At 48.3% G+C, this 22,411-nt stretch overlaps 1 protein-coding gene and 1 non-coding gene across 2 annotated transcripts; both read left to right on the top strand.

The window, feature by feature from the left end:
* Positions 1 to 1,211: 1,211 nt before the first annotated feature.
* On the top strand, positions 1,212 to 20,423 carry SMO (smoothened, frizzled class receptor). The gene is made up of 12 exons (XM_016148684.2): positions 1,212 to 2,122; positions 11,777 to 11,982; positions 13,120 to 13,329; positions 13,594 to 13,766; positions 14,107 to 14,326; positions 14,410 to 14,533; positions 15,763 to 15,855; positions 16,334 to 16,442; positions 17,264 to 17,449; positions 17,870 to 18,018; positions 18,529 to 18,663; positions 18,895 to 20,423. Exons 1-12 carry the CDS (start codon positions 1,786 to 1,788, stop codon positions 19,326 to 19,328), a joined length of 2,376 nt encoding a protein of 791 aa, XP_016004170.1. The 5' UTR covers positions 1,212 to 1,785; the 3' UTR covers positions 19,329 to 20,423.
* On the top strand, positions 10,996 to 11,114 carry LOC118610974. The gene has a single exon (XR_004954151.1). It is a non-coding gene; the product is annotated as a 5S ribosomal RNA (ribosomal RNA).
* Positions 20,424 to 22,411: the final 1,988 nt, after the last annotated feature.

The raw sequence follows: 22,411 nt of genomic DNA, 5'->3' as shown, positions 1-22,411 counted from the left end.
CTCACTGTACCCCTCATTTAGGCAGCTTATTTATTGAGTGATTAATATGCATGTCCCACTGCACTGGATGTTTTATGGATACGGAGACTAGAATAAGGTCATTGCCCTGGAGAAGGAGACTTTGCTGCTTTGTCATGATATATTACTGTTTCTTGAAGGCAAGCAAGCCTTGTCTCCACAGTAAAATGCACAAATTCTGTGATGATGTCATACTTATCAGGGTGTACATCCTAGGATTTCAGAAAGACTTGCTAAACCCTCTCCCCTCTTGGGCTTACATACTGAATGAAGACGATAGCTGAAGTGTAATCACTATTTTGCTCTTAAATGGCCAAAGCTAACAGAACTAGTCCACTTCAGCTAGGCCGAGGGGGTCAGGGTTGGGGTAAGGAAGGAAAAGCCACCCGAGAGTGTTGCATGATCAGCAACACAGAAAAGTTGCCCAATGCAAGTCCACTCTCCTGGCTGGACCCCTGGCTCTAGGTGTAAACTGCAGAATCAAGTGTGGTGACTGAAAGCAAGACAAGCAAGGGAGCGTGGAAAGACCAAATGAGCAGAGTAAGGAAGGAGAGCAGCAGAAGCTTCCTTGGCCAGCCTCTGAGCAACAAGGGCCATCAAAGATGGACTGGCTTCCTTTGGACATAACCAAAGACACGCCAGCGCCAGTCGTTGGAAACCATAGTTGAAACTTCACACATTTGTAACAATAAAGGCTTGACGTTGGCACGTTTGGTTTCCAGACACCTGCTCTCACAGGTAACAGCAGCCGGGGCCACTGCTTGAGTGACTCTGAGGTCATCTCTCACACAGATCCCAAGCTGGATGGATCTGGACAACAAGTTACCCCAAACCCTGGTTCTCCATGGGGTCCCGTGACAAACTGAAAGATCTAACCAAAAGCAGAAAAGACTGGCGGGTCGGGGAGCAGAGGTTTCCGCTGATTTCAGGCACCCCCCCCCCCCACTGTAAACGAGAAGAGTCCACTCACTGCAGAAGACCAAGTCGAAGGATCCTCGGGCTAACCGAGGTGCCCGCTGGGTCTCGGTGCAGCTTCGGGCCACGATTTCCATCTATCTCTTTCTTGCCCCAGGGCGGCGGGCAGGGTCACCAGTGTGCCCTGGCCCGGGCCCCTCCGCGCGCCCAGGTCGCTGAAGCTCGCGCTCTTCCTCTCTTTCGTCCCCTCCCCTCCTCTTCCCTCCCTTGGCCAGTCCCTCCCCCAGCCGTGGCGGAGGGGGGGCCGGACTTGGCTCGGCGAGGCCCGTGCATTCCAGAGAGCCGTGCGAGCTAGAGCAACAAAGGAGCCGGGTAGTCGGCGGAGAGAAGTCGGGGGGCTGCGGCGCGCTCCGGCGAAGGTGGCGGCTGGGCCCGGGGTCGGCGCGGGGTCGGTGCCGGGGCCTTAGTCCGGCACTCCCGGCCCGCTCCTGGCCTCCAGCGCGGGGCCGGGACGTGGTTTTAATGGTGGGAGAGGGGATGGGGCCGGAGATTGGGGGCCCAAGGGGCTCCCGGGGCTGAAGACAACTTGGATTGCCAGGTGAAGGGGTAGGGACTTGTGCATCCGGGCCCGGGCCTCCGCCGCCCAACATGGGCCCCGGGTTCCAAAGTTTGCGAAGTTGGGCGCGGAGGGCCCGCGGCGCACCGAGCGTCCGGGGAAGCCGGGCATCGAACTCGTGGGGCGCACAGGTCGCTTGAGTCACCTCCGCGGCCCCAAGGGTTGCGCGCGTGGCCGGGGGGCTCCGGGGAGCGAGTGGGGGCGCCCGGGCTTCTGCTGAGTTGGCGGGTTTGGCCATGGCTGCAGCCCGCCTCACACGGGGGCCGGAGCTCCTGCTCCTAGGGCTGCTGCTGCTGCTGCTCCTGCTGCTGGGGGGCCCGGGTCAGGGGGCGGCCTTGAGCGGGAATGCAACAGGGCCTGGGCCTCGGAGCGCGGGCGGGAGCGCCAGAAGGAGCGCGGTGGTGACCGGCCCTCCGCCGCTGCTGAGCCACTGCGGCCGGGCCGCCCCCTGCGAGCCGCTGCGCTACAACGTGTGCCTGGGCTCGGCGCTGCCCTACGGGGCCACCTCCACGCTGCTGGCCGGAGACTCGGACTCCCAGGAGGAAGCGCACGGCAAGCTCGTGCTCTGGTCGGGTAAGCGCGCGGAAGCCGGAGCCGGAGACGCTGCACGGGTGGATGTAGGGACTGGGAAAGAATAGGTTCGGGCCTGAGCTTTGGAGAGGGCGGGAGCTGCACCCGGGCGAGGTGGAGAAACAGTGTGAAACTTTGGGGGCAGTCTGTACGCAGGGTGGGACCCTCGGTGATGAGGAGCGTGAGAAGTTGAGGAATCGGGTCACAAAAGGCCTGAGCAGGGTGGATGAGCAAAGGATGCGGGGGGGGGGGGGCGGGGAAAGGGGCTCATGAGGAGGGGGCGCTGAGCCACAGGAAAGGACATTTTTTTTAAGGGGAGAGATGCTCCACGTAAGTGCTACTCTGGAAGCGGGGTCCTCCATGATTCAAGGTGGTCAGGCCTTGAAGAAGAGACTGGGAAATCAAGTTGGAGAGGAAAAGGGGGAGGATAGGGGTAGAAGATGCGGGCATGGGGGGGGGAGGCGGGACGGGATGAGAGTTGAGTGAAATTTGTGAAAGGTTAGAAATCCCCTGGTGATGAGTGATTAAAAGGTAACCAGAATGTTCCAGAAATCTTGTTTTGGAAGACACGAAGTCCAGAGAACCAGGATTTTGTCTTGCTTTCACAGGAGATTTCACTGTTTCTCATCTGAAAACAGGGGCTCTGATTTTTGTCTGAGGTTGTGAAGGAATGAGACTTCTAACAATTATTTGTGTGTTCTTTGGAAGTTTGGGTCCTCAGGCAGGTTAGGGCTGAGGAAGGACACTTCCTGGGATGTGTGACTACTTCCATGGTGGTCTGAAGTCCCAGAGCCCTCACCTCAGTGGGATTATGGCCTGGTCTGAAAAGCTGCAGATTGAGCCCAAACAGGTCGGTCCTTAGCAGTGTGGGATAAATTATCTCCCCACTTGTCACTCTTCTGGGCTGGAGGCCTGATGGGGGATCAGGGAGGGAACTGGCCTTGTCATGCCTTTGCTTCTGGCCAGTGTGATTCCAAAACTGACTTTGAAAAAGAAAACAAAATCGAAAGCCAGGAGTAGACCTGGCAACCTCCTTCTTTGAGAGGCCTTGGGTACCCCATCTCCTGTCTCCATTCTGCCCTGGGTCCTGCTGATGATGGGGGGAGTGTATGCAGGTTGCCTGTCATTGTCAACTTGGCCACTAGAGTTCTCAGAGTCTTTGCCTGATGTTGGACAAAACCATATGGTTCTTGGCCTGGTACAGATAACAGAGGAGGAGCTTGGAGGATGGTGCCCGCTGTGGCACTATATCCTTTGTGGATATCAGGTTTAAAGTCAGCGTGGAGGCAAAAACTATGATGTGTAGTCAACAGTAGTTTTGAAAAGTTCATAAATTGCCATAAGGCCTATGGGATTTTGCATATGCATTCTCTCTGGCAATATGTTTGTAAAATGTGTCACATATGACAATGGACAGTGTATAAGAAAGGGCATACATAGGAACTATTATTTTAGTTTTTTAAAGGGACATATATGTAAAAGAGCAGAAGACTGAAAGAATAAAAGGAACACAAAAGATATAAACAGTATTTCTTTGAACACTACATGAAATAATGCTTAAGTTTATGAGCCAACTGTATGGACAATACGAATCTCTCAGCACTAGAATTTCACCCAGCTCTGAGTTGGTCACACTATGAAAGGATTTCCTCTTTCTCTCTACTTATGTATTTTGCAAGGACCCCTGGTTGAATTTCTCCTAAGTTAAATGCACACGTGGTGCTGCCTTTCTGTCCTTACCATCAAATCAAGGAGGAAGGGTATGAACCTCTTTTCATACTCCTAAGAGCAACTGCTGAGTAGGCAGAAGTCGTTTTGGCAGGAAAGTTAAGGAGTTAGAATCATCTGCTAGCTGTGCCTCTGTGGGGCAGGGTTGGGCCTGGGCCCAGGTGCCTGCACTGAGCCCCAGATTTTTAGTTCTCTCCGAGTTCGACTCTACTGTTGCCCATTATTCCTCAGCTCAGTCCTGTTCTCGTGTGTGTTCTGGTTGTTTTGTTTCTGCTTTGGGCCTTTCTGGAGGATGGTCTGTGAAATGATGCTTGAAGCAGGTGTTGGAGTGAGCTGGGTCAGTGAGTGGGTAGAGTGAACCCCAGCCAAGGGTGAGAATCACAGACAGGGTGTCATTTGGGAACTTCTGGCTAGTGTGATTTGGTCCATCTTAAGTTAGTGGTCTTGATTTGGCATTAGACATGTTCAGTGTTGCCTGGCTCTTGGAAGCATTTTTGTGGGTGAAGGATGAAGATGATTTAGATTGCTGTCATCTATAAACTTTTGAAAGTAGAGACTTGTTCTTCACTTTCTTTTTTCTTTCAGAAAGCCTGAGGCCCTAGTGCACAGCCATCCACTCATTCATTCATTTGGGTATTGAGTACTTGCTACATGTCATCAGGTTGTGAGGCATATAAGTATTAAGAATACAGACATGATTCCTATCATCAAGGGGAAAATAGACAAACAGGCTTTAGCAATAGCCGTGAAAGGCATTGTGAGGGGGGAGGGTGCTGAAAGAACACAGAGGACTTTGGGGAGAAAAGAAGACTACCCCAGAGGAACTGACATTTCCCCCATGACCTGAGAAATAAATAGGAATTGCCTAGGCCAAGGAAGGATGGTTGGGAAGGGATAGGAAGAGGAAATAGCGTGCACAGAAGTGTAGAGGTAAGAGGGCTTAGTGCTTTTAAAGAAGCATAAGAATTTTAGTAGAGCTGAATCAAAGCTGTGAGGGATAGAATTTACAAGAGATAAGACCTAGATAATTAGAAAATAAAGGGATTCATACCCCATATTAAGAAGTTTGGTTGTTATCCAGAAGAAAATAAGGAGCCATTGAAAGCTTCTCAGCAAGGGAGATATGAGCCATTGAAGGTTTCTAAGCAAGGGAGATATGTAATCATTATTTGCATTTTAGAAAGATCTCTTGGAGTACTGTGTGAAGAAGTCACAGTTGGAGGAAAAGCTTGGAGCCTGTTTGCTTGTTTAGGGCATGGTCGAAGGAGTCCAGGTGGGAGATGATGGCAGTGAGGACTAGGGTAACAGGCTGGGGGAAGTAGACAGATCCCACAGTTTCAGAGCTAGAACCCATGGTACTTGCCAGAATTGGGTAGAGGGTATGAGTAAGCAGGAGGTTCCGGGTTTCAGGCTTGGATGGAAGGTGGTACCTTCCCTTTCACTAAGCTAGAGAATGCTACAAGTGGAGTGGGTTTATGAAGAAAGCATGAGCTCAGTTTTGGCCAGTTAAATTAGAGGTGCTCATTGGACATCTATGTGGAGAGTCCCAGCAGATCTGGAATAGGAGTTCCTGGAGAGAGGTGGCCACTATGTGCTTTCTTGGCCTGGACTGCTGAGCCTTCGAAGCAATGCCATTGAGTGAGGAAGTTCATAGCTAGGGCCGGGCTAATTTTTCCAGGTGTGTATAGAACTCGGGTCTCTCCTACATCTTTCAGCTCTCTGGACTTGAGCTTCTTCAGGCACTCAGCATCTTCCCTATTATAGCTTGAAATGCCTCCTCTCAGGCATTCCAGGCTGACCAGACAAACATAATAAATATCCAGGTCATGGTCCACCTTTGGCCAAATCTGGCTTGGTAAATGGGTTAAGAAAGCAGAGGTCTGAGGCTGGCAAGGGAAATGGGTCCCTGAGAGCAAGCACGTAGCCTCTTTGACCACTGCTATGCTCTGTGAGTGCCCTGTCTCCCAGCTGTCACAGCCAGAGAAGCTGGGAGGAATTTCTCGCTTGCCTCTCAGAAGTCTAGTGAGAGATGTGAGGAAGGATATTGTTGGTGATGATGGGTTATTTGCAGGGTCAAATCAGGAAGAATTTCCTTAGAGTTGTTTCTATACGTGGCTGATGATCAGAATCACTTAAAAAGTATACACACACACACACTCACACACTCACACACACACACACACATATACACACACAGTTTGGTAAAGTATAAAAATAAAGAAAAACACCTAGTTTTCATTTTCGCTTCAGATTTTTAATTTTTTAATTGTGAAATGTTGCATGTATATATGCAGAAAGCTCATGAAACACTAAGGTACTAAATAACAATAACTACAAAATGACAGCTGAGTCAAGAACTGGACCAAGGTGGGTTCCCCAAAAGCTCCCCTTTTGTCTTTTCCTATCATATCCCCCTCTCCTCTTCTAGATATAACCATCATGCTGATGTTTTCGATAATCATTTCTTTTTTCCTCTATCATATTACTGTCTAGTTTTGAAATCCCTAAACTGTATAGTTCATTTTTCATGTTTTTGAACTTGATACAAATGGAATCATGCTATCTGTATTCTTTGACGTGTCTGTTCAATTTTTTGGCCCATTTTTCTATAGGGGTAGTTGTCGTATTTATAAAGTTTGTAGGAGATTTCATGAATAAGAGTCCCTTCTTGGTTGTCTGCACTGAAAATTTTTTCTATTCTGTAGCTTGCCTTTCCATTCTCTTTGTGTCTTTTGCTGAACAGAAGTTCTGAACTTTAAGGTAGTCATTTATCAAACTTTTTATGAGTAATGCTTATTGTGTCTTCTTTTAAAAAGTCCTTTTATACCACAAAGTCATGAATTTATTCTCTTATCTCATCTTCCCGAAGCTTTATAGATTTTCCTTTCATTTTAGGCATGTACTTTACCTGGAGTATTTTTAAAACTTCACTTTCATATCGTCTCAACATCATTTGTTAAAGAGAATATTCTTTCTCCACTGTCCTGAAATAAATCAAGTGTCCAAACATATTTTCATTTCTAGCATCTCTATTCTGTTCCATCGGTCTGTCTGTCTATCCCTTGCCAATATCACACCATCTTAATTATATCTTTAAACATGGTTCTTCACCTTCTTTGAGCTATGAACTTTTTTGACAGTCCGATAAAACCTATGGGCCCCTCCTCAGTATAACATTTGTAAATTAATAAAGAAAAACATATGGGATTGAAAAGGAAAATTCAGGATTACGAAGGAAATGAATTTTATTGAAATGTAGTTATCAAATATTTTAAAAAAGTTCATGATCTAATATATATGTGCTTCTTTACTGATACACTAAATAAGATCCAGCGTGGGTTTAATAACCACTACAATGTCAAGGTAGTGATGAGCAATGACAACATTTTGAGGTATTTGCAACAAAAATATCTCATTTCCATTTATGATAAAGCCACAGGTACTGCTAACATTACTATGGTATGTTGTTTACATTCGTAATTGAAGAAAAGGCAAATTTTCAGTTAGATTTAATTTTTTTCCCATTTGAATTTATGGACCCCTAAATTCTTTCTGAGAATTCTTTGGGAACTTGAGACTAAGAACCTCTACTTTATAGTACAGTATCTAATAGAGAGTCTGGGCTATTCTAGAGCCTTTGTGCTTTAATATAAAAATATCTGTTAGTGGTTTTGACTGCAGTTACATTAAGTACATAGATTAATTTGAGGGGAAAAAAAGACATCTTTACACTATTGGGTCTTCCAATCATTTTATTATATATTTCTAGTTAGATCTTCTTTCATTTTCTCAATAATTTTTACAGTTTTCTGAGGAGAGTTCCTATAAATATCTTCTGTTAGATTTATTCCTATATACTTGATTATTTTACACTATTGTAAATGATTCCTTTAACATTTCATTTTCTGTTTGTTGCTGGTGTGCAGATATACAATTAATTTTGAATACAGTAAACCAATCGTCTCTTTTGTGAATAACAAATTGGTTTCTCCCTTTGCAAGTTGTGTACCTTTTAATCTTTATTGTTTTGCTGCACTCCTTAAGACCTCCAATGCATTGTTAAAGAGAAGTGGAAATAGTAGCAGCATTTTTCATCCTTGACTTCTGTGGTCTAAAGAGAAAGCTTTTCTACCTTTCTCTATTAAATATGGTGTTCGGTGTAGGTTTCTTATAGTTACATTTCATCAGATTAAGGAAGTTTTTCTTCTATTCCTAGTTTGACAATTATTCATTTTATTATGGATGGATATTGAATTTTATCAACCATTTCTGCATCTCTTGAGATGATTGTGATTTTTCTTCTTAAATATGTTCACGTAAATTGCATTGATAAAATTTTCTAATGTTAAACCAACTGTAGAACAAAGGTTTTCAACTTGAGCTGATCATCAGATCACATAAACAAAAAAAATCTTTTTTCGAAGTTTAAATTGTGGCAAATATTATTTTAAAAGTCTATGAACGTAGAAAACTGCAAAGAGTGATGAACACCTATGTCCCTATTTTTCTTTTTGTTTTATATTTTATTAAAATAAAAGAAATAAAGCAATACAGATAACGTTGATGTTCCTTTTCTTCCTGTTTCCAATCTCATTTCCTTCTCTCCTTTGGGGAGCTTCCCACATCCCAGTAATTTGCATATTTATGTTTTTAAGCTTAATTACTTTTAAAAAATAAGTACCATACGCACACAGTACAAAATGCAAAAGTAACAAAAATTAAATCCCTCCACTTCTATTTCTAGCTACCCATTTCGCCTTCCCAGAGGCAACCATGCACACTGGTTTTTGAGTGTCCTTTTAGAGATACCCAACATATATGTAAATGTAAATGTATCCTTAGTTTTCCACTCAGCTGCATCCATTTAACAAGATGTGTTGAAGATAGTTCCATTTTGGTACAAATAGCTCAGCCCTGAATAGTGTCATAGTATATTAATATATGAAATTTTATTTAGCTGGTCTCCTATTGATGGATATTCATTCATTCAGGCTGTTTCTATTCTTTTGCTATTACAAACAATGCTGCAATGAATAATCTTATACATTATTTTTGTGAACTTATAGAGTTGCTAGTATAAAATTTTGATAGATAATGCCAGATAGTCCCCATAAGTGTTTACTAATTTTTTATTCCTATTAAAAATATACAAAAGTGCCAGTTTCCCCGACATATTGCCAATACATTTTCAAATATTTTGATCTTTCTCACTCTAATTTAAAAAAAATTGTATCTCATTGTAGTTTTATTTCACATTTATTAAGAGTGAGGTAGAGCATCTCTTTATTTGTTTAAAGGTCACTTGTATTTTCTCTGATCTGTTCTGTTTGTCTTTTGCCCTTTTTTTCTCTAGGATTATGAAGTTCTTATTGATTTGGAAGAGCTTGATGCATATAAGGAAATTATGTATTTATCCATGATATGTATCAGAAATATATTTTCCGTGTGTTGGTTTTTAAAATGATTTTGTTTGTTTTTTAACCCTACTGAATTTATCTATTGTCCTGAAGTCTCTTCTGTACATCTTTTATTTCACAGTTTCTGGGTTTTGTCATACATCAAAAGGCCGTCTTTACTCCACGGTTTAACCATTTCCCATCTTTTCTTCTAGTACTTTAATTTTTAAAATAATGTAGTTATTTTTTATTCATCTGGAATTTGTTTTTATGTAAGAAATGAGGTAAGGATCCAACATATTTTTTTCCCTCGATGGCTCCTCAATCGTCTTTTATTTAAGATTTATTAAACTTAAACAAGATTTATTAAGATTTATTTAATAATCTATCTTTTCCTTGAAGAATTTATTTTTAAACAAAAAAAAAACATTTAAAATGAGAAAAAATTTTAAAAATTACACATTTTAAAAAGCTGATAATTACCACAAATATCACAAATTTCAGAAAAATAACAGTATTTTTATTAATCAACTGCCTGCTGCTCCTCTAGAATACATTTTGCTCTAGCGAACCCCTATTTTAAATTTATTAATAAACATCCAGTAAAATTCACTTTTTTTTTGATGTACATTTTCATGAGTTTAGACAAACACAGCATTTAAGATAGAGGACAACCCCGTCACCCCCAAATAGTCCCAGTGCTGCCCCTTAGTAGACAAACCCCTTCCCTCCCAACCCCTTCGACCCAGCGTTGTGTTCTCTACCCACACTCGCTTGGTCAGAATTTCTGGGTAGATTATTCATCTAGAGTGATAAGGTACTACCGAATGATTCTGATTTGAGTCAGGTCTGGGAACCACTGCCTGAGTGAGAGGAACTTGTTCTGCGCCCCTGGAATAAGCTCTGTCATAGTGAGAGCTGAGTGGTCAGAGACCTCAGACAAGTAATAATAACACCTAACATTTCCTGAGTGCTTGGTATATGACAGGTACTATGCTAAGCACTTAACTCATTATTTTCTCACTCTTCACAACAGTTCCACCAGGTAAATCTATTATCCCCATTTCACAGATGAAGAAACTGAGGCTAGAGATAGAGTTTAAGTAATCTGCCCCAAGATCACACAGCCAAGAAATGGTAAAGCCAGGATTTGGGCCCAGGTGGGCTAATTGCAGTGTTCGTGCTGCTTATCCTTCTACTCTATTATCTCCCCCCAAAAAAGAGCAGTTACCCTTCCCAACGACCCTCTAGCCTGGCAATGCAGCCAGCATCCATGTTGGCTCTCATGTCCTCAGAAGCTTCTCCTGATACAACTTCTTGCTTAGGAAAGAGGTATTCCTGAAGGAAGGGTGATTTAGGAGGGGAGAAGGGAGCAAATGCTGAGTGAGTCCAGCCGCTGGGGCAGCAGGGTAGAAGTGGGCTGGGGCGGGGGTGTTGGGAGACCTTTGCCTGTTTCTGTCTTGTTGACACCTCCTTTCCTCCCTCTGCACTGGACACAGCCTCCTCTGTTTCTCTCCATCTGATTTCCTGTTTCCTCCTCTGGCCTTGGAATACCTGGCTCCCCTGACTACTTCTTCTTAAGTTCTCACCTGTTCTCTATGTACCTCAGTTTGGTAAGAGGAGCAAGGGTCCTGGGGGCTGGGCAAGGGGACATGTCTCCTGGTTCTGGAGCATGGGCCCTGTGTGGGGTGGGTCTTAGTACCCTTCTTCCCTCTGTTAGAGGCCTGTAGCAGGTTTTAAGAATGCCTCTGAGTCTACAGCCATGCCGCCCTGAATAAGCCTGATCCCATCTGATCTCTGAAGCTAAGCAGGGTTGAGCCTGGTTAGTACTTGGATGGGAGACCACCTAGGAAGACCAGGTGCTGTAAGCTGAAAAGGGCCTTACAATCTGTGAGGTAAACCAAGGGTTATCTCTCCCAAAAAAACTTTTTAAAAAATTAATTAATTTTAAAAAGAAAAAAGAATGCCCCTGAATAGGTAAAAGGTAAATTGATCTGGGGTTCTCAGCCAGAGGCACTAACACTCCCTAGCAGGGCATTTGGAAGGGGAGGCTGTTTTATAAAACTTTAATTAAATTATAGTATACATGCAGAGGTGTGCACAGATTATAAGCTTGATCTTCACAAGGTGAATACACCAGGTAGCTTAGTACCTGATCAAGAAATAGAGCATGACCCCCGTCCCAGAAGTTCCTCTTCAGGCTTTCTTCCAGTCACCACCACTGGAATGGGGCTAGAGGTGGAGTATTTTTTGGTTGTCAATATGACTTAGGGATTCTATTGGCATTTAGTGGACAGGGTCCAGGGATGCTAAATGTCCTTCGAAATGCGGCATAATCCTGCAGCACAGAGAATCGTCCTGCCCAAATGCCCTGTTGAGAAACACCTTGCCCAACAGCTCTGAGCAGTAATGGCCTGCGATGCGGCAAAAAGCGATGCCTGAGGCCTGGGGAACAGTGGCTGCAGCTGTGTCTGTGGGTCAGCGTGAGGAGGCGTCCGCACTGCAACGTGTCCACACTGTCGCCACCCTGCAGGCCTCCGGAATGCCCCTCGCTGCTGGGCAGTGATCCAGCCCCTGCTGTGTGCCGTGTACATGCCCAAGTGCGAGAATGACCGGGTGGAGCTGCCCAGCCGCACCCTCTGCCAGGCCACCCGCGGCCCCTGTGCCATCGTGGAGAGGGAGCGGGGCTGGCCCGACTTCCTGCGCTGCACCCCCGACCACTTTCCGGAGGGCTGCCCGGTGAGTGCTCTGCGGCGCAAGGTCCGTGCTCCCTGGGCGGGGCGGGGCCAGGCAAAGGGCAGGTCCAACAGGAGGCGGGACAGTGGAGCGCAGAGCCTTCTCTCTGGGGGACCCCAAGCCTGCAGCCATGGGATCAATGGGCCACAAACCCACAGTGAAGCTCACTGGCTGCACCCATTCATCAGGGATTGTCTTTTTTTTTTTTTTTTTTTTTTTTTAAATAGCTGTGTTCAACAAATATTTTTTGAGCACCAACTCTGTTAGGCGTTAGGGAGTTATGACAGTCACAGATGACAGGAACATATCCTATCGTGTATTTAGGGAGTCAAGCACATGTACAACTGCCAGAGACACCAAGATGGGATGTGCTCTAGTTCTAGGTGAGGAAGGATAGCTCATAACTGATAATAACAATGATAATCATGATGGTAACGATCCTACTTACTATAATTTACTACCTGCCAAATGCAATTATATGCATTTTACATCTATTTGCTCATTTGACCCTTAAACCCCACCATGAAGTAGGTGTGTGTGTTACGTGCCCTTGAGTCAGCTCCGACTCCTGGCGACCCTATGAATGAGTGATGTTCACCAAGTCCCACCCTCTGCAGCTCTGCTCAGCTCCTGTAAGACTCATGCCTGGGATTCTTTCATGGAGTCGATCCATCTCATATTTGGTCCTCCTCTTTTCCTGCTGCCTTCTATTTTTCCCAGCATTCTCGTCTTTTCCAAAGACCCCTGTCCTCTCATGCCCGAAGTAGGACAGCTTTGGTTTTGTCATTCTTGCCTCCAGTGATGCTGCAGGTTTAATTTGCTCTAGGACCCACCGTTCATCTTTCTGGCGGTCCCGTAGGCATAGAGCCCTCCTCCCACAGTATATTTTAAATGAATCTCTTTTTTTCTGCTCTCTTATAGATAGGGAAACTGAGCTACCGGAGAGGTCAGTAATTTGCCCCAGGCTACATCACCATTGAGTAGCAAGGCTGGGATTCAAATCTTAGAAGGTTGTCTCCATCGCCTGGGCCTATAGCCACTCTGCCGTGCTACCCCTGGGCCGCTTATTAAACCAAAGTTTGCTCCTGAGCCTCCTACTCCCTTTTGTACTGTCTTTCTTCTCCCTTTGCCTCATGCCAGAATGAAGTACAGAACATCAAGTTCAACAGCTCAGGCCAGTGTGAGGCTCCCTTGGTTCGGACCGACAACCCCAAGAGCTGGTACGAGGACGTGGAGGGCTGCGGGATCCAGTGCCAGAACCCGCTCTTCACGGAGGCCGAGCACCTGGACATGCACAGATACATTGCGACCTTCGGTGCTGTCACAGGCCTCTGCACGCTCTTCACCCTGGTAACCAAGGACAGACCCGCGGGTGGAGGAGTCAAGGGAACGAAGGGGTGGGGACAGGACGCTCAGCCAGTACAGAGGGAAGGAGCCCGACTGTCAGTGAGAGAGGCTGGGCCCTGCAGGTGGAGAGGGAGGTGGGCAGTGGATGACTTGGTGGGGGTCCCTGGGAAAGGGTCATGATGAGAGGGGTCTGGGGTTCACATAAGGGTGTCTGCAGCAGCAGAATAGCCCTTACCTCAGAGAACGGACACCACTTCTCTCTTCCAGGCCACTTTTGTGGCTGACTGGCGGAATTCGAATCGCTACCCTGCGGTTATTCTCTTCTATGTCAATGCGTGTTTCTTTGTGGGCAGCATTGGCTGGCTGGCCCAGTTCATGGACGGTGCCCGCCGGGAGATCGTCTGCCGTGCAGATGGTACCATGAGGCTTGGGGAGCCCACGTAGGTGTCTTGGGGACCCGGGATGAGGGTGAAGGGAAGGGGAGGAAGGCCGAAATGTGTGTTTGCTGCAAAAGGGCCAGGTTGGACTTGAACCTGAGATTCAGCTCTGCCTGTTGCACCCAAGGTCTCCCGCATTAGGACCTGGGTTTCAGTATTAGCATCTTGATTGCTTGTATCTGTTCAAAGGGGCAGCTCCTGTATCCTCTTCAAATCTGACTGGGTCCTGTCTCCAAGCCCTGACTCCTGGGGCATCTCCAGACCTTAGAAGTCAAGGGTCTGGGGACCAGGTGGAGAGAGCTGGTAGAGAGCTCCCCAAGTGACACCCCATATGTCTGAACAGCTCCAACGAGACCCTGTCCTGTGTCATCATCTTTGTCATCGTGTACTATGCCCTGATGGCTGGCGTCGTCTGGTTCGTGGTCCTTACCTATGCCTGGCACACCTCCTTCAAAGCCCTGGGCACCACCTACCAGCCCCTCTCTGGCAAAACCTCCTATTTCCACCTGCTCACATGGTCACTCCCCTTCGTCCTCACTGTGGCAATCCTCGCCGTGGCCCAGGTATAGTGACTGGTAGGGAACTGGGGTGGGCTTGGGGGGGAGGGCCAGTGACCAACTGTCCCTCTCACCCCTTCCTGCTGCAGGTGGATGGGGACTCTGTGAGCGGTATCTGTTTCGTGGGCTATAAGAACTACCGATACCGTGCTGGCTTCGTGCTGGCCCCAATCGGCCTGGTGCTCATCGTGGGAGGTTATTTCCTCATCCGAGGTGAGTGAGGACCCGGCCAGGACCAGTCGGGCAGCAAAATGCACTGAGTGCCTGCTCTGTGAAAGTAGGAGCTAGGAGCTGCTGGCTCAGCTGCCCTTGCAGTGGGACTTCAGCCAGGTCACACAAGACCTTGGTGCAAAGTGGAAGGTGCCCCTGTAGGCAGGCACAGTACTTTGGGCACTTGGTGTGGGACAACACCTTTGTGTTGGCCAGGAAAACACGCCCCTTTCTCCAGAGCCTTGAGCCTAGGCTCATAGCTCGTTGAGTGGAACCTGGGCTGGCTCCATCCTCTGCCCTTGGCTGGGTGCCCTTGTGTGTTGGGTAACCTTCTCTGTCCACATGGACCAACTTGGGATGTGTGCACCCAGAATTTTCATATGCTCTCAGTCTTTTGGAGCACAGTTTCTCATCCCCCTCCTACCCATAACATACACTCACGCAGTTTTCACAACATGCACAGATTCTCTGTTCCCTAATTTTCCTGTCTCAATCTGCCACCTCCACAGTAAGCCTCCGTGTCTTCTTAGCTCATTTGTATTGAATTTTCTCTGTAAACTTCAGTTTCCTCCCCCTGCACTGTCAGCCTTCTGTTCTGCCCACCTCTTTTACCTCTTTTTGGCAGTGTCTGGGCCTCGGATTTGTTTTGTATTTGTGTCGTTCTGTTCAGTAGCCACTCGTCACATGTGTTGAAACTAGTCCAGATGTGTCACTAAATTTCAAAGATGTAGCACACAATAAACTATCTCGTTGATAATTTGTTATATGGATTACATGTTTAAATGATAATGTAATAAACGATGGTATTCCGTTTATAAAATATATTGAAATTAGTTTCGCTTGTGTCTTTTCATTCTTTTAATGTGGCTTCTGGAAAATTTGCGATTATATATGTGGCTCACGTTGGATTTTTGTCGGATGGTGCTGTTCTCAAGTCTCTTTTTATGCCTCTTCCTGGATGCCTTACTTAGGGGTGGCCAGGCCAGGACCGAAGCGCCTTCTCTCTCTTCTTAACTGTCCATCTGCGCTCTGCCCAAATCTCTCCCGTCCATGGCACATCTGCCAGCAGCTATGCTCCATTTCTCTGGTGTCTCCAATTCCCCAAGCTTTACATCAGCACAGGAGTAATCAGATCCGGCATCCAGGGCCATGGGGGCCTCCCCTGCCACACACCCACCTCTCCCAGGAGTGGCCTTGCCCCTGCTAATGTCTGAGGTCTCCCTTCTGTCCAGGAGTCATGACTCTGTTCTCCATCAAGAGCAACCACCCTGGGCTGCTGAGCGAGAAGGCTGCCAGCAAGATCAATGAGACCATGCTGCGCCTGGGTGAGTGGGCCCTGGGGCTTCCGGCCCAAGGTACTATCCAGCCCAACATGGCACCATCCTGGGGTTGTGGGACCTGCAGGGCGGAGTCTTAAAGAATAGTAAGTCAGTGGCCAAGTTGGCAGCCATGGGGACAAAGCAAGACTGGCGTGTGTGTGTGTGTGTGTGTGTGTGGCGGGGGGGATGGTGGTGGTGGCTGTGGTAGCAGCTCAAGAGAAGGGGACTTTCTCAGGTGAAAGAATTCAAGTTCATGCCCAGACTGCTTCCTCATGCCCACTTCCCTCCCACTGGGGCCTCCCACAGTTGCCTCAAGTGCCCTTCGTGCCTTCTTTTGAAGACTACAGTTCTTGAACTAAGCCCAGCATAAATTCACCCCAAACTTAGCTGTCTTTCAGGCCCAAGTGGGGAAAGCACCCCTCCTCCCCACAGCTGCTCCCACACCTGGATTGGTAACACCCTGCTCGCCCCTGGCTCTCCACAGGCATTTTTGGCTTCCTGGCCTTTGGCTTTGTGCTCATCACCTTCAGCTGCCACTTCTATGATTTCTTCAACCAGGCTGAGTGGGAGCGCAGCTTCCGGGACTATGTGCTGTGAGTGTGGGGCCGGGGGCTTAGGGGCAGCCGTGGTGGGAGCTCGAGCCAGAGCTAGGGCTGCAGGGATGGCTCTCCTCTGCTGTCCAGCAGGGGTCTACTGGGTCCAACTCAGATGGCAGGTGAATTACTTGTCTTGCTTTGGGTGCCCAAGATGTCGATTGCCCTGTAATTTGCAAACATGGCAAACAGCCCTCAAGTCCCTGCTCAAGCCTGCCCTTCCCTCTACACCCCCATGGCTATCTGTCCTGGTGCATTAATACCTTAAGAAGTCATCTCATGTTTTGGCTTCTCTAACCAACTCTTGTTGCCACAGAAGTTGTTCTTTCTGTTTCTCACATGCTCTTTTTAGAGCTTATTCTCAAGCCCTGCACCGACGTAGTTACCTCTCTGCAGTAAGTTAACAGCCTGTGAATGCTTGCTGTTTGGCCTGTGCTTTTTGGTGTCACAGTGAGAATGAATCTGAGAGAATAAGGCATATCGGCTGCCGAAAGAAGTGCGGCACTTTATAGTCCCAGGAACAGCAGTTAAAATGCTCATTAAAATGGACACCAGTTCACGTCTGGACTGCTTCACACTCCTTAAAGGCTCCTGCTTCCAGACTCGGAAGCTCTAAACGGCACTGATGCCTGGGTCCCTCCCCTAGAGACCTGATTTAATTGTCTTGGGTGCAGCCCAGACATCAGCAGTTATTAAAAGCTTCCAGGTGACTCTAATGAGCACCCAGGACTGCAGATCAGTGCTGTGGAGCTTAGCAATTGTCTGGATACCCATCCGGGGGGACCCATCTAGCCTCACATGTCTACCACCCCTCACCATAGATGCCAGGCCAATGTGACCATCGGGCTGCCCACCAAGAAGCCCATCCCTGACTGTGAAATCAAGAATCGTCCTAGCCTCCTGGTGGAGAAGATCAACCTGTTTGCCATGTTTGGAACTGGCATTGCTATGAGCACCTGGGTCTGGACCAAGGCCACATTACTCATCTGGAAGCGTACCTGGTGCAGGTTGGGTCAACAGCCAGCCCGTTCTGACCCCACCACCTTCCTCCCTCAGCCTCGGTGTCCCCATCATTAGGCTTTCCCTGGTCCCATGTCTCCCAGCACAACCTTGCGTGGGTGTGATTTCTAAGGATCTGTGCAGAGCCGCTTAAAGCTGCCGTCTCTGTGGCTCACTGCTGCCCCCTGGTGACACCTCCTGTCCTTGGAGCAGGGGCCAGCCAGGTTCTGAGCCCACTGCCAGCATCTTCTAAGAGTGGAACGATTTGAGAACTGGGCACATGGAAGGTCTGCACGCTAGGCCTCCTTCTTTGTAGAGAAGGCCCCTTCTCCTCAGAGTCCTGGGGGGATCGGTTCGCTGGTCTTTCACAAGATTCGATGGAAGTGGCTGCTCCTCCACTTGCCGTCGCCCACCCCTTCTGCTCTCAGGTTGACGGGGCAGAGTGATGATGAGCCCAAACGCATCAAGAAGAGCAAGATGATCGCCAAGGCCTTCTCCAAGCGGCGTGAGCTGCTGCAGAACCCAGGCCAGGAGCTCTCCTTCAGTATGCACACCGTCTCCCACGATGGGCCTGTGGGTAAGCTTTGGCCCCTTACCTTCCCCGGAGCCACTAACGCCCACAGCGCCTGCCCCTCCTTCCCCTTAGGCCTGTGTGGACAACGTGGGCTGCTTGGAAGGCTATGACAAATGAGGCACTCCATCCTCTCTCCCCACATACTCATCCTTCTTCAGTCCTCCTCCTGTACCTGGTCACTCTCCCCTTTCTGTTTCTACCGTTGTATTTAATAGTTCATCTTGATTCCAAAAGGACTCAACACCGTTCCCCTTCTGTCTTCTCCGGTGGTTTTTCCTGGGCTGGAGTAAGTCATGGTTCTAGGAGCTAGATAGCTGGCCCAGTCTAGTGAGGCCCCACTCCTCAGATTGAGAGCGAGTAGAGACCACTGTGACTAGCAGGGCACGTTTCCTGTGCTAGGTGGAGTGGGAGCCATCAGCTGGGGGAACGTGAATGGTACCAAATAAGGGAGGAGTCGTGACTGCAAGGGGCTGGGCACTCGTGAGTCCTTATCCTTTCTTTTCATCCCCATAGCGGGTTTGGCCTTTGACATCAATGAGCCCTCAGCAGATGTGTCCTCTGCCTGGGCCCAACACGTCACCAAAATGGTGGCTCGGAGAGGAGCCATACTGCCCCAGGATGTATCTGTCACCCCTGTGGCAACTCCAGGTATGGGGTTCAGGCTTCTGTAGGAAGGTGGGGGACTTAGAGGCTAGGGATTCCAGGGGCTGGAGTACCAGGAGCTGCCAGAAGGGGAGGAGGAAGGCAAGACCGTAGGGGGTCTAAAGTGTGGGGCTGAAGCACTAGAGATCCAGAGCTCAAAGAGTGGCGGTCTTGAGGAGAGAAGGGTGATGTGGACAGAGCCAGGTCCCAGGCTCGTATTCTCTCTCCCACTGTCAGTGCCCCCTGAGGAAAAAGCCAACCTGTGGCTGGTTGAGGCAGAGATCTCCCCAGAGCTGGAGAAGCGCCTGGGCCGGAAGAAGAAGCGGAGGAAGAGGAAGAAGGAGGTGTGCCCCCTGGTGCCACCTCCCGAGCTCCACCACCCTGCCCCCGCTCTCGTCTCCAGCGCTGTTCCTCGACTTCCACAGCTGCCCCGGCAGAAGTGCCTGGTGGCCACAGGTGCCTGGGGAGCTGGGGAATCCTGCCGACAGAGAGCCTGGACCCTGGTCACCAACCCCTTCTGCCCAGAGCCCAGTCCCCTGCAGGATCCGTTTCTGCCTAGTGCCTCTGCCCCCATGGCCTGGGCTCAAGGCCGCCGGCAGGGGCTGGGGCCCATTCACTCCCGTACCAACCTGATGGAGGCAGAGCTCATGGATGCGGACTCGGACTTCTGAGCCAAGAGAGCAGGACCTGGGACAGGAAAGAGGAACAAGCACTGTTCCAAGGCTCTCTTCCTCCCTGAGAGTGTTTCCCCGAAATCTCATCTTGCAGAGAACCTGAGGGCCCAGTGCCCTCCACGGAGGGTTCATATATGTCTGGCTCACAACAGCAGGACTGTAGGAAAAGAGCCCTGACAAATCCCCCAGGGAAGGGCCCTGGGGCTCAGGACCCTCGTTTCTGCCCTACCAGCTGGAGTCTGGCTGGCATCACCAGTCTGCAACAGGGTCATGGGGCATGCAGAGCTTCTGGAGGGGCAGTAGTGGTGGAGGTAGGAGTGACAGTACTGGGAGTGACTGTAGTGGCCAGGGAGGCAGACAAGCCCATGTCTGCCAGATGAGAGCTGGCTGTCCTTTGCTATGCCAGTGGGTGCTCTTTCCTGGCATTCTCAGAAGTGTTTATTATGTCATTAGCCCTTTGTCTAAGCGGGAATAGGGCTCCCTTCTCTCTTGTCCAGGTGGTTGTGGGGCTAGGAGTGCCTGCTCCCCTAGGGGCTATAACCTCTCCTCACAGGTGTCCAGCTGGCCCCACCCCAGGCCATTCACCCATCCTGTGTTCTTTACCCTCCTTCCCCTTTTGCATTTCAGTCCAACCAGGCCAACCTCTTCCTGTTTCCCATCTGATTAGGACCCAGAACTAAAACCATCTCCATCCCACCCCCGTTGCTGGGCTCCATCTCCAGGAGAGAGATTGGTTCAGCTCTAGAGAGAGCCTGGCTTGGTGTAGAAGCGGTGAGTGATGAGAAGCCTCTGGGCCTCTGAGAGACCCATGTTATCTCTTCCTCATACCCATCAGGTGGGGGGGGGATGGATCCTCTGACTTGAGAGGCTGTCCTGGGAAGCTGCTGGAGCTTCAGGCAGGTGGGAAAGCTTCCTTCAATGTCCACAACTGGTGGGTGAGATTTCCCACCTCTTATAAGCCCCCTTCATGTCTCCAGGGCCCCAGTTCCAAGAACCAGGCAGCAGGAAGCCTTAGGAGCTGGCTGGGTTCCAGATTTGGGGATAGGGATGTGGAGAAGAAATATAAACAGTAAATAAAAGGTTTTGTATAAACTCTTGGTGTGCTTTATTTTCCAAGGGCCCAGTCTCGACCTAACTGTGTACCAGGTCCTGATCTCATTTATCTTCCACTTCCTCCATAGGCTATTCTGAAAGACCAAGAACTTGGTACTATGAGATCATAACAGACATCTGGCTGATGTCAGCTTAATGTGCTGGCCATTTATCCTGACCAGTCGGCTTTATGTAGAAAATAGCTGTTCCGTGGCCACAGCTGCCTCACTCTACACTGATCTTAGGTGACTGAGTAAGAACACACAGCTTGCCCCTGGAGTGAAGATTGATAGCAAGTGTCCTCCTGCTAATGTAGATGAGCACAGCTCCTTGTGGCAATCCTGGGCCCCACCTCTGGGGGCCTCTTGCCTTCTACAAGGAATGTCAGTGGGATCAGGTGCATTCTGATCCACAGCTTGCTCCCCTGGGCAGTCAAAGGAATTCAGACTTCCCCAAGGAAAGCCTGTCAGCCCCACCTCCTTCAGAAAGATGTCAGTAGAAGACTGAGAACTGGGTTGCACGGACTCAGGATCATGTAAAAGGAGACCTGTGGAGAAAAGGGGGTGGTACCCAATCGGGTGGTATTGTAGGGTAGTGAGCAGACTTGTTTAGAGAGTAGCTCATGTAATGGGTACATAAGCATTTTGCCAAGAGCCAGATTCCAGGGGAAGGGAAACTAACACACCGATCTGATGTATTCTAGGTACTTTACATGTATATCATTAAAATAGTGATAATAATAGTTAACTTATTGAATGCTTGCTAGGTTCTCTACCAAGCACTTCACATGCATTAACTCACTGAATCTCACAACAGACCTATGAGGCAGTTAACCAGCCCCAAGATGCTGAAGCACAAATAGGTTCGATAGTTTGCCTGAGGCTTCACGGTAAGTGGTAATTCTTGCATTCTAACTGGCTCCAGGTTGGCCCTTGGCCACTGCAATCTACTGCCTCTTGTTTAATTCAGATGGATCAGAGAAACTAGCTTTTTATAGAAAGCTCGATGAAGCAAAATAACTTGCCCACAACCACATAGCTAGTCAGTAAAAGACGCTGCTTAGGGTCTTTCTGACTCTGAGTCCAAACCCTCCACTCTCAGTTCTGTCCTTGTCTTTTCCTCTTGTCCAGGTTTCCTATGTTGTATTCCCTGTGGTTGCCACATCTCCCTTTCTCAGCTTGATCATTCTGGCCATCACTGCTTCTCTCATCAGTAGGTAGTATGGTTACTTTTTAACCCTTATCAACAATAATATTCAAAACAATGTATCCGTGTTGTCTAATGATCTTTTCTGAAATAAGGGAAAATGTTAATGGTTGTTTTTCTTCTTCACGTCTCCATGAACATTCCCTCTGCCTCTTCTTTCCTTAGTGGAAATACTGATGTAAAGGGTGGGTAATGGGGTGTAGGAGGAGTTCATTCCAGGCTTTAAAATAAACAGAAATGTTACCCTTCTATTTGGCTGTGGAGGCTGACCGGGAGACTCTGTGACCACTAGAGGGCACTGTGACCCCATCTTTTGTGAATGGAGACAGTAGGTTGCAGCTGGAAGTCCAGCGCCCCCACATCCCCCCAACCAAGAAATCTTGTGTATTTTATAGGAGCACCAGACCTCTCACGACTGAGCCACAGAGGCCACTTTCCTACCAAAGCTCATGATTTAGATCCCTGGAAAAAATACCTCAGTGTGCACGGGGAGCTTGCTTTGTGGGACTCCCTGTGGCTCAGCTGCTGACATGAGAACAGAGGTCACCACAGGTTCACCTCTCCAGAAGGCTCTTATTACTCAGTCAGTCATCCATCTATCTACCCAGGTTGTGAGGCTTGCCTCTGTTGGTCCCAATTTCAGCTACGCAGTCTGTCTACTGTCCCAACCCTTTCTCTGCCCATTTTTTTTTTAACCTAAGAAATTGAAAGATACAGAAAAGCACAAGGAACAACCTAATAAATATCCATATGCCCACTACTCAGAAATAACTTTTTAAAAA

Source organism: Rousettus aegyptiacus, unplaced genomic scaffold, assembly GCF_014176215.1.
Source record: "Rousettus aegyptiacus isolate mRouAeg1 unplaced genomic scaffold, mRouAeg1.p scaffold_m13_p_13, whole genome shotgun sequence".
NCBI classification, from domain to species: domain Eukaryota; kingdom Metazoa; phylum Chordata; class Mammalia; order Chiroptera; family Pteropodidae; genus Rousettus; species Rousettus aegyptiacus.
This window is presented reverse-complemented; position numbering and strand designations above follow the sequence as displayed.